Here is a 12,223-nt window from a genome sequence, read left to right on the forward strand (position 1 = left end):
TGAAAATAAATAAATAAGTGTGCAACTTTTGGTGATTTCTTTGTTGTTGTTATTATTATTCTGCCTCTGTTATATATATATATATATATATTATATATTGTGAAACAGTGTGGCATTATTTGAATGACGCATCCTTTATCTGAAAACGAGTTTTGTCAAGCAATACTATCAGACCTGACTGAGGGAGCGTTTGTGTGTATACAGACAAGCATTTATCTCGTCAGACCGCTGAATTATCAGTGGAATTAAAGTTTCATGGGCGATTTCACTCGTACCGTGTCGCCAGGCAACATGGGATCTAAGTATAGCTGAGCCGAGAAACACAGTTGTGTGGCGGCGACAGGCGCAATCACCGTTGTGTGAACTGACTTCGCAACGACGTTTGTTTATATTCAAAGGTCACGCGGTACACTTTTGAAGCACGGGGACAGAATAAACACTTAAGTTAATTATTTTCCACTAGTCAGTTTCAGTGTACAGTGCAGAAATGAGCAGAGAGATACAAATTGACTCCCACACCTCCCCCTGACGTGTCTTCGTAAGCTCCCTCGGTTGGAAACAAATCCTGGGGATTAAACTCAGAGTAAACACTGGCTATCTATGGGCCTGTTTCCGCTGCAATTTTGGCAGCAGAGCTCGTCAAGTCTCTTCACCTCCGACACAGAGTTGCCAGATACGCACGCCACCCACATTGTGACCTCACCGTCACACCCACAGAGATGATTCCACTCACACCTGCCCTGGGATATCTGCAAATACTGCTCCCAAGAGGATTGTTGTGTTCCCACTTGACCCCGATTTCACACACAAGTGTTTCCACATAAATGTCCGTTTTGACCGTTTGACCAGTGGGGCATCTTTACTCTGGTATCGCTTCCTGTCGGCTCGTGTGTCACCCAGGTCACAAACAGATGTCATAGATCAAATCAAAAAAATCCTGTGTTACTGTGGTATGTACACACAGAATCCAGATGTCTCTTCGCATCATTTGCCCATACATCTGACCTATTTTTAGACCCCCCTTTTTTTTTTTCTGAGTCTACCATGAAGGCGCCTCGGCGAATGTTCTGTTTTTTCCAGAAGACTTCCATCACTGTCACTCGCTCGCTTCACTTTGCCTCAATTTTCCCCTGATTCCACAGCTCTGGCATCGGGATCGTCCTTGCCTCAGTTTGTTGTTCAATGAAAAAAAAAAAAAAAAAGGGGGGAAAACTTCCCTGCGTCTGAGGCAGAAGGAGAAGAAAAAAAAGATAATTGGTTAAAAAACAACAAACTTCTCCTCTGTGGTGATGTCATCGTTTGGAAGGAATTTGGGTAAATGTCATTAAATACATTGTTTACTATCGAGTGGTGCGGACAGGGGTCAAAATTGTGACAATGTGTGTGTCGACCTATTGTGCTGCACTGGTATTACTATACGCTCTACTTGTATTATACTATATTATATTATCAAGACATATTCTTTTTGTATTTTTAGTGTATTTGTTGCTAATACCTGAGCAGGTTCGTCGAGTACTGTAAACTGAAATACTAGTGCTGACATTAAACATTGTCCAAACATACACCATTCTACACATTATGCAGTGTTGGTATTATGTCATAGTTATTACATGTCCTTAATCTAACACTGACATCATATATTTTAGTTTTTAAATGCAATCCAAAGATTATTTTTCATCTTATTTAGTTTCTCTCTCACATACAGTAATGATGGTTTTATACTACTAGTATCACTAAGTAACATGTCAATACTGATAACAATAAGCTTTATTTATATAGCACCTTTAAAACACTTTCAAGACATTGCTTTGTTTCAACGCTATAATATAAATGTGTGTCTGTGTACATATATATATATATATATATATATATATACATATATATATATATATATATACATATATATATATATATGTACATAAAAAGTGGTGTGTCCCTGTCACCCTCTGCTCTGTCTCCTTGGATTATAGGATTTGATTCCTTAACTCAATGAATCCCCTGGTGGACAGACTAGTAACCGCAGGATGAGAAGTTCAACCTGAAGTCTGCTGTTTTTTATACAATATAATAATAATAATGTATAAGCTGGACTTGTAAGGTATGATATATATATATATATAATTAAGTGTTTATGGCTTTAAAATCTGTTCACATCTGGTTTTTTATTATCATTATTATTATTTCTAGCCTTCTGGACTAATTGCCCTACTTATGTCACATAAAAAGGAAGAAAAATATATATATTCTTCTTTGACAATTGACAGTCAAATGAAATTAGGGCCATGTGATGAAGACTTAAACTTTAATGTGACCGGAAACGACCACATCTTGGCTGTGGTGCGTGTATGAAATACTTTCCCGGTGATGGAAATTCAGGAATGCATATTCCCCCCCTCTCACTCTCTCTCTCTGTGTGTGTGTGTGTGTGTGTGCGTCTCGGATATTCCTGTGACTGGCTGTGAGGTAAGAAACAAAAGTCCGTCCCCCTCTCTGCCGTCGCCTCCCCATTGGTCCAGATGGAGACTCAGGAATGTCCTCATAGTGTTTAAATAGCGCTCGTACTCCTGAGATAAGTCAGTGAAATACAGAGGAATAAGGAAACACAGGAGCTCATCAGAGTCCTTGCGACTATTTATTCCACTCTAATGAGCGTCGAGAAGAGCTGAAGGATAAATTACCTGACAAGAGGACTGTTCTGTTCATCTTTTTCCCACCCCCCATCTTTATTTCTTTTTTTTCAATAGAACATTTTCATTTTAAAGGTTGGTTCATTGTTTTTCTTATAATACTGTAGTTAATATTGTTATCATTATTATTATTCAGTGATGTTCATCTGTAGCCTCGGGTGTTTAACTCTGTTATATTCTGGTTGCATTAGGGCTCAGTTGAGATTTGAAGATGCTGCTGTGGGGCATTTTTTTGCCATTGATGCTGTGGAGGTGCGAAGGTGCACGACTTGCAGGTGAGAAAAAATGGAGTGTGCCTTTTAGAGATGGGAAATGACTCAGTAACAATTGATGTCATCATTTCATGATTGTTTGTAACATATATTAATATTATGCTCATGCATTGTGCAAACAAACTCTTTTTCTGCCTGGAAAGAATTTGATTTCACAATTAACTGATGGAGTATACATCCTTTTTGACTGATTAGAAAACTTTCTATCATGATACTCATATATTCTGTGGTATTCAGGTCACACTGAGCTCATGTGTTACTATTACATTTAATTGATATCATTTTTTGCAGTTTATTTTTATCTCTGTTGTCCTGCATCTTTGTGGACACTGTCATTATACACAGAGAAATGACCGGTGTCTTATTTCCTTTGACCGCAGAGAGTCGAGATGATAACAGTGTGTATGACCTGTTTGATCTGGCACAAGTGAACAAGAGACACCATGGAGTCAGTTTGGTCAGAGGTGCAGATCCGTACAGTCCTGCGTACAAAGTCCTGAACGCGGACCTGATTCCCCCCGTCCCCGACAGCTCCTTCAGGGACCTTCTCGACTCCATCCAGGCTGAGAGGGGCTTCATCCTCTTGGTCAACCTGAAACAGTCTAGGAAGACCCGAAACACCCTTTTGAGGGTGGAGAAGAACGACGGCTCCGGACCCATTTTTGAGATCATTTCCAATGGCATGGCAAACACCCTGGACGTGGTCTACTCCACCGCACATCAGCAGCAGGTTCTGTCCATCGAGGAGGCCAACTTGGCCACTGGACACTGGAAGAACGTCACGCTGTTTGTTCAGGACGACCAGGCTCAGCTTTTTGTCGGCTGTGAGGAGATCAACACAGAGGAGCTGGACGTGCCGATACACAAGGTGCTGACCCAGGAGGTGGCAGACATTGCCAACCTCCGGATCGGGAAAGGAGCTGTGAGGGACAGGTTCATGGTAAGATCCCGAATGTATTGAAAACTATACGACTAAATAATGACAAAATGTTGTGTAAGGAAAGAGAAAAAGTGACAGTTTAATATTTGAAGATTGCCAATCTCTATTTTGTCTTCCTATAGGGAGTCCTCCAGAATGTGCGCTTTGTGTTTGGGACCACTCTAGAAGCTATAATGAGAAACAAGGGATGCCATAGTGGAGGTAAGCTTAGAAGAAAAAAAAACTGATGAAAAGTGTATAGTATGTTGCTCCCAACCAAAAATTAAATCATCTCCCCATCTCTTCTCTTTCCCACCTGCAGGTATGTTAATGGCCAATGTCATGACCCTGGACAACCCAGTCAATGGCTCCAGTCCTGCCATCAGGACTAATTACAATGACCACAAAGCCAAAGGTGAGACCTCGCACAAGTCTCTGATCCACTGCTCAGTTGTAAACCTTAAGTGTTTGAGGTGATTTAATAGATTACTCTCTCTTGAATTCAGATGTGCAGTCTGTCTGTGGGTTCTCCTGCGAGGACATCGCCAGCATGTTTAAGGAGCTCCGGGGACTCGGTGTAGTTGTTAACCAGCTGTCCAACGAGCTTCACAAAGTGGTAAGCGTGAAGGTCCGATCAGGGTCTGCTGCTCCCTGTCATCATCATCGTCTCCCCCTTTTCCTCTTCCCTGCATCCTTAACCCTGCCTCTGGTCTATGTGTTCCCATTGCGTGGCCACTTGTCACTGTAATGGCAGTCCAAGGCCAAGTCCTTAATTAGACCCATGTGAATACACAAATATGTTTGGCGGCTGGTTGCATTTGTACTGCTTCACTAGACTCAAGCAATGTCTTAATCACAGTCTCGGTCGGTGATTCATTTGTGCTGGAACCTTGGCAAAGTAGAATTTTTCCATCCTCCGTTCTGAGCAGCCCCCTTCTCTTTCTCTCTTTTTTTCTGTTCCCCCAGTCGAAGGAAAGCTCACTGCTGAAAAATCAAATTAAAATCCACAGTGGAATCTGCTTCCACAACGGCGCCCGCTACGGGGACAAAGACGAGTGGACGGTGGACGGCTGCACCGAGTGCACCTGCCAGGTGAGTGTCATCACACCTGTTGGAATGCAGCCATAAGTCAAGCCCGGAATGGGCTGAAGTCAAACATGAGTTTTAGTTTCCTGCAGCCCTGTTGTAATGACGTGATAACAGTGTTTATGTTAGTCCCTCCCTTCATAATCACTCTAGCTCAAGGCTGACAGCCATCAGCACTTCTTCTCTACTATCAACAAAGCGGCGCGAGTCCTTTGTTCTACTGTGACATGTAGTGAAAGGTGTCCATGTATTCATTAGTTGGGTGTTGGAGAGGATTATGTTTTCAACACAGCAGCAGTGTCATGTCCCTGCTGAAGACAGGCTTGGAAATGTACCAGCGTAGGCTGTCGGGCAATTATTTAACTCTTTATTTTTGTTCCTTTTTTCCAGAACGGTGCGACTATATGTCGCAAAATCTCCTGCCCTCTGATCCCATGCGCTAATGCCACAGTGCCTGACGGAGAGTGCTGTCCACGCTGTGGAACAGGTAAGATTATCTTTTTCCAAAACAGGCAAAGATTGCCTTTCTTTATATTTCTTTTGATATATTTCGCTTAAAGTAAGGATCCCTAAACTTTGTCTTCAACCCCGTCCTTTTATCAGCACAAATTGCTGAGGATGGATGGTCTCCCTGGTCTGAATGGACCCATTGTTCCGTGACTTGCGGCCGTGGCATCCAGCAGCGCGGACGCTCCTGCGACCGCATCAACAGCAACTGTGAGGGCACCTCTGTCCAGACCCGTGACTGCTACCCCCAGGAATGTGACAAACGCTGTAAGTCACCCAGTATTTCCTAACAAAACCATTGTGCTTGTAAATATTCTCCATTCCGTGGCATGATGAATTGATTGTGCGTGTGTGTCGCTCACAGTCAAACAGGACGGCGGCTGGAGCCACTGGTCCCCCTGGTCTTCGTGCTCTGTGACCTGTGGTGAGGGAGTCATCACCCGGATCCGCCTCTGCAACTCCCCCACGCCCCAGATGGGTGGCAAGGACTGTGAGGGAGAAGGCCGTCAAACTGAGATCTGTCAAAAGTCGCCATGTCCCAGTAAGTTAGAATTTCACAAACCACACAGTATATGGCAGTGTTGATGGAAAGCAGGGCAAAAAAATTAATAATGCTTTTTTAATTTTTATTTTCTTAGTCAATGGAGGTTGGGGACCTTGGTCACCATGGGACATTTGCAGTGTTACCTGTGGTGGAGGATTCCAGACCCGCAAACGTCTCTGCTCTAATCCAGTCCCCAAATATGGTGGAAAAGACTGTGTCGGTGATGCCAACGTGTCTCAAGTGTGCAACAAACAGAGCTGTCCTATTGGTCAGTATTTAGGAATTTACCCTGTTACAGCATTACTTTATTGTCATTACACAGTGATAAATGAATGAATTCTTTCCAACAGATGGTTGTCTGTCCAACCCGTGCTTCCCCGGTGCAAGGTGCACGAGCTTCCCCGATGGCTCCTTCAAGTGTGGCAAGTGCCCACTCGGCTACCGCGGGAACGGCGTCATCTGCAAGGACATCGACGAGTGTAAAGAGGTCCCTGATGCTTGCCATACTCACAATGGAATCCATCGCTGTGAGAACACCGAACCGGGTTACAACTGCCTGCCCTGCCCCCCACGTTTCTCTGGCCCTCAGCCCTTTGGAAGAGGAGTGGAACAGGCGACGGCTAAAAAACAGGTTTGCCTCTTCACTCGCTTGTTGTGTCCTAAGTCTGAAGGCTGTCTGCTTGCATCTTTTTTAACACTCTGCAATTTTCTCCAGGTCTGCAAACCTCGGAACCCTTGCCAGGAGGGTAGCCATGACTGCAACAAGAACGCAAACTGCATTTACTTGGGCGTCTATTCCGAGTCTATGTACCGCTGTCAGTGCAAGCCAGGATACGCAGGGAACGGTCGTATCTGTGGAGAAGACACTGACCTGGACGGATGGCCCAACACGAACCTGTTTTGTGTGGAGAACGCCACCTACCACTGCAAGAAGGTAGCCAGACCCCACAAGGATAAAACTACAAAAAGGCCATTATTATCCATCTGCACTCTATTATTGTGAAGATTGCCTCCTTAACCGCCCCCTTTGTTCCATAGGATAACTGCCCCAACCTTCCAAACTCTGGTCAGGAGGATCATGACAAAGATGGCCTGGGTGATGAATGTGACCATGATGATGACAATGATGGGATTCCCGATGATAGGGTGAGTCATTACTGCAGTTTTATATAGCAACAAAATGTGCTTTCCTCAGAGACCAGACATAGCAATCAGCTGTAGCCGTCCTTCCTCTGGGCAGTAGGAATGTCGAGCCTCCGTGTGAGTGTGTGCTTTCAACAGGCAGCTAAAGTGGAAAGCCAACAGCATAGGAACAGTTTAATATAATTGGACTCAGAATTGAGGATGAGGTGGCTGCATGCCCGTACTTCTAAGTGTGGATTTGGAAAGTCGGGCAAGAAAAACGCTGTGGTAAAAATGACCAACTCTCATGCAGTGGAATATCACATTCCAGTGAAAGAAAGAAAAACAAGCCTTTGAAAGCAAAGCTCCGCTCCTATACATGTCGTTGCTTTGACCTATTTTAGAAATAAAAATGATATTTCTGCTCGTATTCAGGACAACTGCCCAAGACTGTACAACCCAGGCCAGTATGACGCAGACAGGGACGATGTTGGGGACAGCTGTGACAACTGTGTGTTCGAGGCTAACACCGACCAAACTGACACTGACAATAACGGAGAGGGCGATGCCTGCGCCGTGGACATCGATGGTGACGGTAAGAGACCTCGCCAAATACTAGACATCCAAGTATTTTACTTTTTTTTAATGTATACTGTCCTAAAGGCTAAGATGTGTTATGTTTGACTCAACAGGCATTCTGAACGAAAACGACAACTGCCCTTATGTTTACAACGTGGACCAGAGAGATACTGATAGAGATGGTGTGGGAGACCACTGTGACAACTGTCCACTGGAGCATAACCCCGATCAGGTAAAACTACCCTGAGTGACATCGCTTTATCTGTTGTGTAGCTCTAATGGAAAACTTTTGTTTATGAAAGAGAGGGAACGGACAAATTAAAAGAGAAACCTTTAGAATGCATACTAACATGTAATTAAGGACGCTTGACATTGTTTACATGTGTGAAAACAACAATTAAGTGAGTGTAGAGTGTAGCACTGTGAGCGTCAGTCTCATGAAAAGGACTCCCTTCTCCTGCAGATCGACACTGACTCAGACCTCGTGGGAGACAAGTGTGACAGCAACCAGGACATCGACGAGGACGGGCACCAGAACAACTTGGACAACTGCCCCTACATCGCCAATGCCAACCAGGTAGACCACGACAAAGACGGCAAGGGTGACGCCTGTGACCATGACGATGATAACGATGGTATACCCGACGAGAAAGACAACTGTCGACTGGCTTTTAACCCCGATCAACTGGACTCTGATGGTGAGTCAGGCTTTCGATGTTTTGTAGAGGTTTTGTTTTTGAGAGGCTCCTTCTTTGTGTTTCTAAACTCTATTTATGTTTTTTTTTTCTAAGGTAATGGCCGTGGTGATGCGTGCAAAGATGATTTTGACCAAGACAATATTCTGGACATCGATGACGTGTGTCCTGAGAACTTTGCCATCAGTGAAACAGACTTCCGCAGATTCCAGATGGTTCCTCTGGACCCCAAGGGTACCTCCCAGATTGACCCCAACTGGGTGGTGCGGCATCAGGGCAAGGAGCTGGTGCAGACTGTCAACTGTGATCCTGGCATCGCTGTTGGTACGAAATACACAGACAGACACGCAACAAAGACACAGAGTAGTTAGCCGACCGGTTCTTAACTTTGCCCACTCTTATTGCAGGTTACGATGAGTTCAGTGCCGTGGATTTCAGTGGAACGTTCTTCATAAACACAGACAGAGATGACGATTATGCTGGGTTTGTGTTTGGTTACCAGTCGAGCGCACGCTTCTACACAGTCATGTGGAAACAAATCACGCAGACTTACTGGTCACACACGCCCACAAGAGCACAAGGCTACTCCGGCCTGTCCATCAAAGTGGTGAACTCCACCACTGGCCCTGGTGAGCACCTGAGGAACGCCCTGTGGCACACCGGAGACACCCCAGGACAGGTGAGAATCTGCTCAGTCAGACACAAGTGAATACAATAGGTGACGCTTTTTTTAATACTTAAGGAGTGAATAAGGAGTTATTAACTTTATATTTGTTTTCCAGGTACGCACTCTGTGGCACGACCCCAAGAACATTGGCTGGAAGGACTTCACTGCCTACAGGTGGCACCTGACCCACAGACCCAAGACTGGACTCATCAGGTGAGCTCAAATCCTCATGACCATGCTTTTCTTCATTTCACAAAACGGCACACTTAACATAAACTCATGTTTTACCTTTTTTGTTATTCCAGAGTGGTCATGTATGAAGGCAAAAGAATCATGGCTGATTCTGGAAACATCTACGACAAGACTTACGCCGGTGGGCGACTAGGCTTGTATGTCTTCTCTCAGGAGATGGTTTACTTTTCAGATCTCAAATATGAATGCAGAGGTAAGCACACAGTCGATGTTTGACATTTTATTAAAAGCACAATTTCATTCTTTTGGACTTTGTTTGTAACCTGAATCCTGTCGTCGATTTCTTCCAGATACATAAGCGGACCGCAGGAGCCTTCTAGAAGAATGTCTGTCGGTATGAATATATAACACGAGACGAACTGGATCGAACTATCTTTGACTTTTGAGAAATGCACATTGGAGGAATGACGCACAAGTGAGCTAACGCGAGGTAAAAATGACCTCAGGACAAATGAAAGTTCAACGATGATTCTGCAGCAGTGCACCTCACCTTCTGTTCAGAAGACATTGGCCCACTCACTTTGTTGCTCTGATCTGCATTGAAAGAGGACCACAATTTTATTGTTTTGCACACCTGAACTGTTGGTTGGTGGTCTTCCTCTGTGGATGAGGGACCAAAGAGTGTTTTTTTTTTTCTTTGAGGATTAATGTACATCTGCTGTGGACTCAAAGTCACTTGTTTTTAGAAAGAAGAAAGCAATAAGAGAACTTTCTTAGGTCAGGGTAAATATGCCCCCTTGAAGGAAACGTTGAGGGACCGTGGACAGTATGGATGGACTGTTGCTATCAGAGAGAGTGAATGGTGTTTGAGTGTTTCTGTATGTGTGCCACCCAACCGAGTCAAAAATTCATTTAAAATTGATCTGATGACCCAAAAAGCTGGCCCTAAAAATATTCATCTTCTCAGGAATGAGCACTAAAAGGAAAATGAGGAGAGCACACGTTTGTTTTTTCAGGAAAGCACAGGGGCCCCAGAGCAGGCACACTGCTCTGGATCACTAATCATAAACAAGGGACGTAAACAGAGAGGGCCAGTCTATATCCTGTCGTGAGTTCACTTTGTTAGCGTGGCTGTTTGTATTTAATATCATAATCGAGGCTTTAATTCGTCGCTCGTCTTTGCATCTTGCCATTTTAAAATAATCGTCTACTTCCATTACCTGAGATCAGTGTATGCACCAATGGCAAGTTATCGTGTTATACATCGGACCAAAAAAAGTGAGAAAGTAATAGACGGATAGGAATCATGTCTATCTACGTGCATGATGGGTGTGCCTGAGCTTGTGTGTTCAATTCTGACAAGGGAAAATCCAATGAAAACCCTTCGTGTACAAATATTACCTCATTAATTCTTTTTGTATTGAGGCCAGCAATACACAAGAATCACTTTTCTACGCAACAGTGTATAAATTGGTTGGCTTCTTCTTTTTTTTTTTTTAAGGCAAGATTTCAGTATCATTTATATGCTGTATATAAGATATTTTTGTAGCAAAGGAAGCCCAAACGGCAACGTAAAGGACTAAAGAAATGTTGTCTTGACTATTATGTGCTATATGTAATTTCTTGTGCATTTTTTTTTGGATAAATTATTGTGTCTGTTTGATGTCGAGGTTATTTCATTTGTGTAGATATATGCTATTTAAATAATTTATCTCGAAGCGTAGCCTCGTATGGAAGCGTTTCTGTCTGTATAAACTTATTTGCACACTGACACGAGGATGTCTTTGTTGTTTTGTATGTCTTTTTTTTTTAATTATTAGTGAAGCTTTTCTATAAACTTGTGCTGTTTATACTCCTACTTGTTATTTTGTAATGTCAAAAGAACAATAAATACTTTGGGAAAAAAAAAAAACAGTTTTTACTTGGTGAATTATTTTCTTTCTGGGGCAAACAAATGGTTAAATAATCAGCTTGGTTTACTTTGATTGAGGTCTTCACCCAAGAAAAGCAAAGGGAGCCGAGCCCATGCTCTGTCAAGCGACTGGAATCCATTAGATGAGTCTAGTGGAGCCTCGGAGAAAGGGAGTATCCTCTGGAGTCAACAGCAGGAAAACTCAACGTGAAGTATAACCACTTAAACGGCACATCCATACAGATCTGATTACACGCGACACAGGCATCCCATTACACCTTCAAAAGACAACGCTCAACATGAGAGGAATATATGAGGAATTTTGCTCCCTCTTTTTTTTTTCCGGGGCAATGAACTGTGAAAATGTGCGCTGGAAAATTACGGTTTTCATAAAAACGTCTGAATAAAACTTGTCAAAATGCTGTCGATGAGATATCCATAGCCTCCGTCTACGGCTCTTGTCCATTGTGCTGCAGGATCCAGTACCAGTATGTCATCTGCAGGAATAATTCAGACTGCCAATTTAGATCTTCCCCAGAGCTGCAAAGAGCTGTAATCTAAGGCACCAGTGAGGGTCATGCCAGAGAACCCAAACAGTCTCAGTATGCCGCTGGTCTCTTTACATTAGAAATGACCTCATTCTTACCATACTGAGCTCACTGTATTTCCATTACCCCAAAATGTGTGGTATACATGTCCTCCAGAAAATGCATCAGTCTCAGAGGTTGCGTTTTTTTAAAAAAATGGACAGTAACGAATGAAGGCATTTTTTTAATCTCATTTCATAGGAAATTTAAATAAAAATTGTATCTGTAAGATATGTGTTGAGTATGATTGTTGTCTCTCTGCTCCCTCCTCTCTACAGACTCCAGGTTGCCAGGTAGTTTGAGGATGCAATGCTGCATGAACTGAAAGACAGATCTATGAGGACCTACATGTATACCTCATCCAGTGGCGTGCACAGACAATTCAGGGAGCGGGGGCTCAAGTAAAAAAAGGGCACCCCCTCATATTTAAACCATAGACAAGGAATGAATGAAT

The 12,223-nt window shown here is 43.4% G+C and overlaps 1 protein-coding gene across 1 annotated transcript; it reads left to right on the forward strand.

The window, feature by feature from the left end:
* Nucleotides 1-2,241: 2,241 nt before the first annotated feature.
* LOC131444991 (thrombospondin-1-like) lies at nucleotides 2,242-11,172 on the forward strand. Its single transcript, XM_058615749.1, has 22 exons — nucleotides 2,242-2,762; nucleotides 2,879-2,962; nucleotides 3,340-3,899; nucleotides 4,022-4,100; nucleotides 4,201-4,293; nucleotides 4,385-4,494; nucleotides 4,845-4,970; nucleotides 5,355-5,451; nucleotides 5,568-5,738; nucleotides 5,836-6,012; nucleotides 6,110-6,283; nucleotides 6,366-6,646; nucleotides 6,731-6,949; nucleotides 7,054-7,161; nucleotides 7,573-7,732; nucleotides 7,830-7,948; nucleotides 8,180-8,414; nucleotides 8,508-8,735; nucleotides 8,819-9,090; nucleotides 9,194-9,291; nucleotides 9,384-9,523; nucleotides 9,621-11,172. The coding sequence occupies exons 2-22, from the start codon at nucleotides 2,899-2,901 to the stop codon at nucleotides 9,626-9,628; spliced, it is 3,519 nt and encodes a 1,172-aa protein (XP_058471732.1). The 5' UTR covers nucleotides 2,242-2,762; nucleotides 2,879-2,898; the 3' UTR covers nucleotides 9,629-11,172.
* The last annotated feature ends 1,051 nt before the right edge of the window (nucleotides 11,173-12,223 follow it).

Source organism: Solea solea, chromosome 18 (genome assembly GCF_958295425.1).
Source record: "Solea solea chromosome 18, fSolSol10.1, whole genome shotgun sequence".
Taxonomy (NCBI): domain Eukaryota; kingdom Metazoa; phylum Chordata; class Actinopteri; order Pleuronectiformes; family Soleidae; genus Solea; species Solea solea.

Excerpts from the sequence above, each read along its gene's own strand:
- LOC131444991 (XM_058615749.1), top strand. The coding sequence starts at position 2,899 with ATGCTGCTGTGGGGCATTTTTTTGCCATTGATGCTGTGGAGGTGCGAA. Across the intron at positions 6,284-6,365 it reads CAAACAGAGCTGTCCTATTG|ATGGTTGTCTGTCCAACCCG; the intron begins GTCAGTATTTAG and ends TCTTTCCAACAG. Across the intron at positions 7,949-8,179 it reads TGGAGCATAACCCCGATCAG|ATCGACACTGACTCAGACCT; the intron begins GTAAAACTACCC and ends CTTCTCCTGCAG.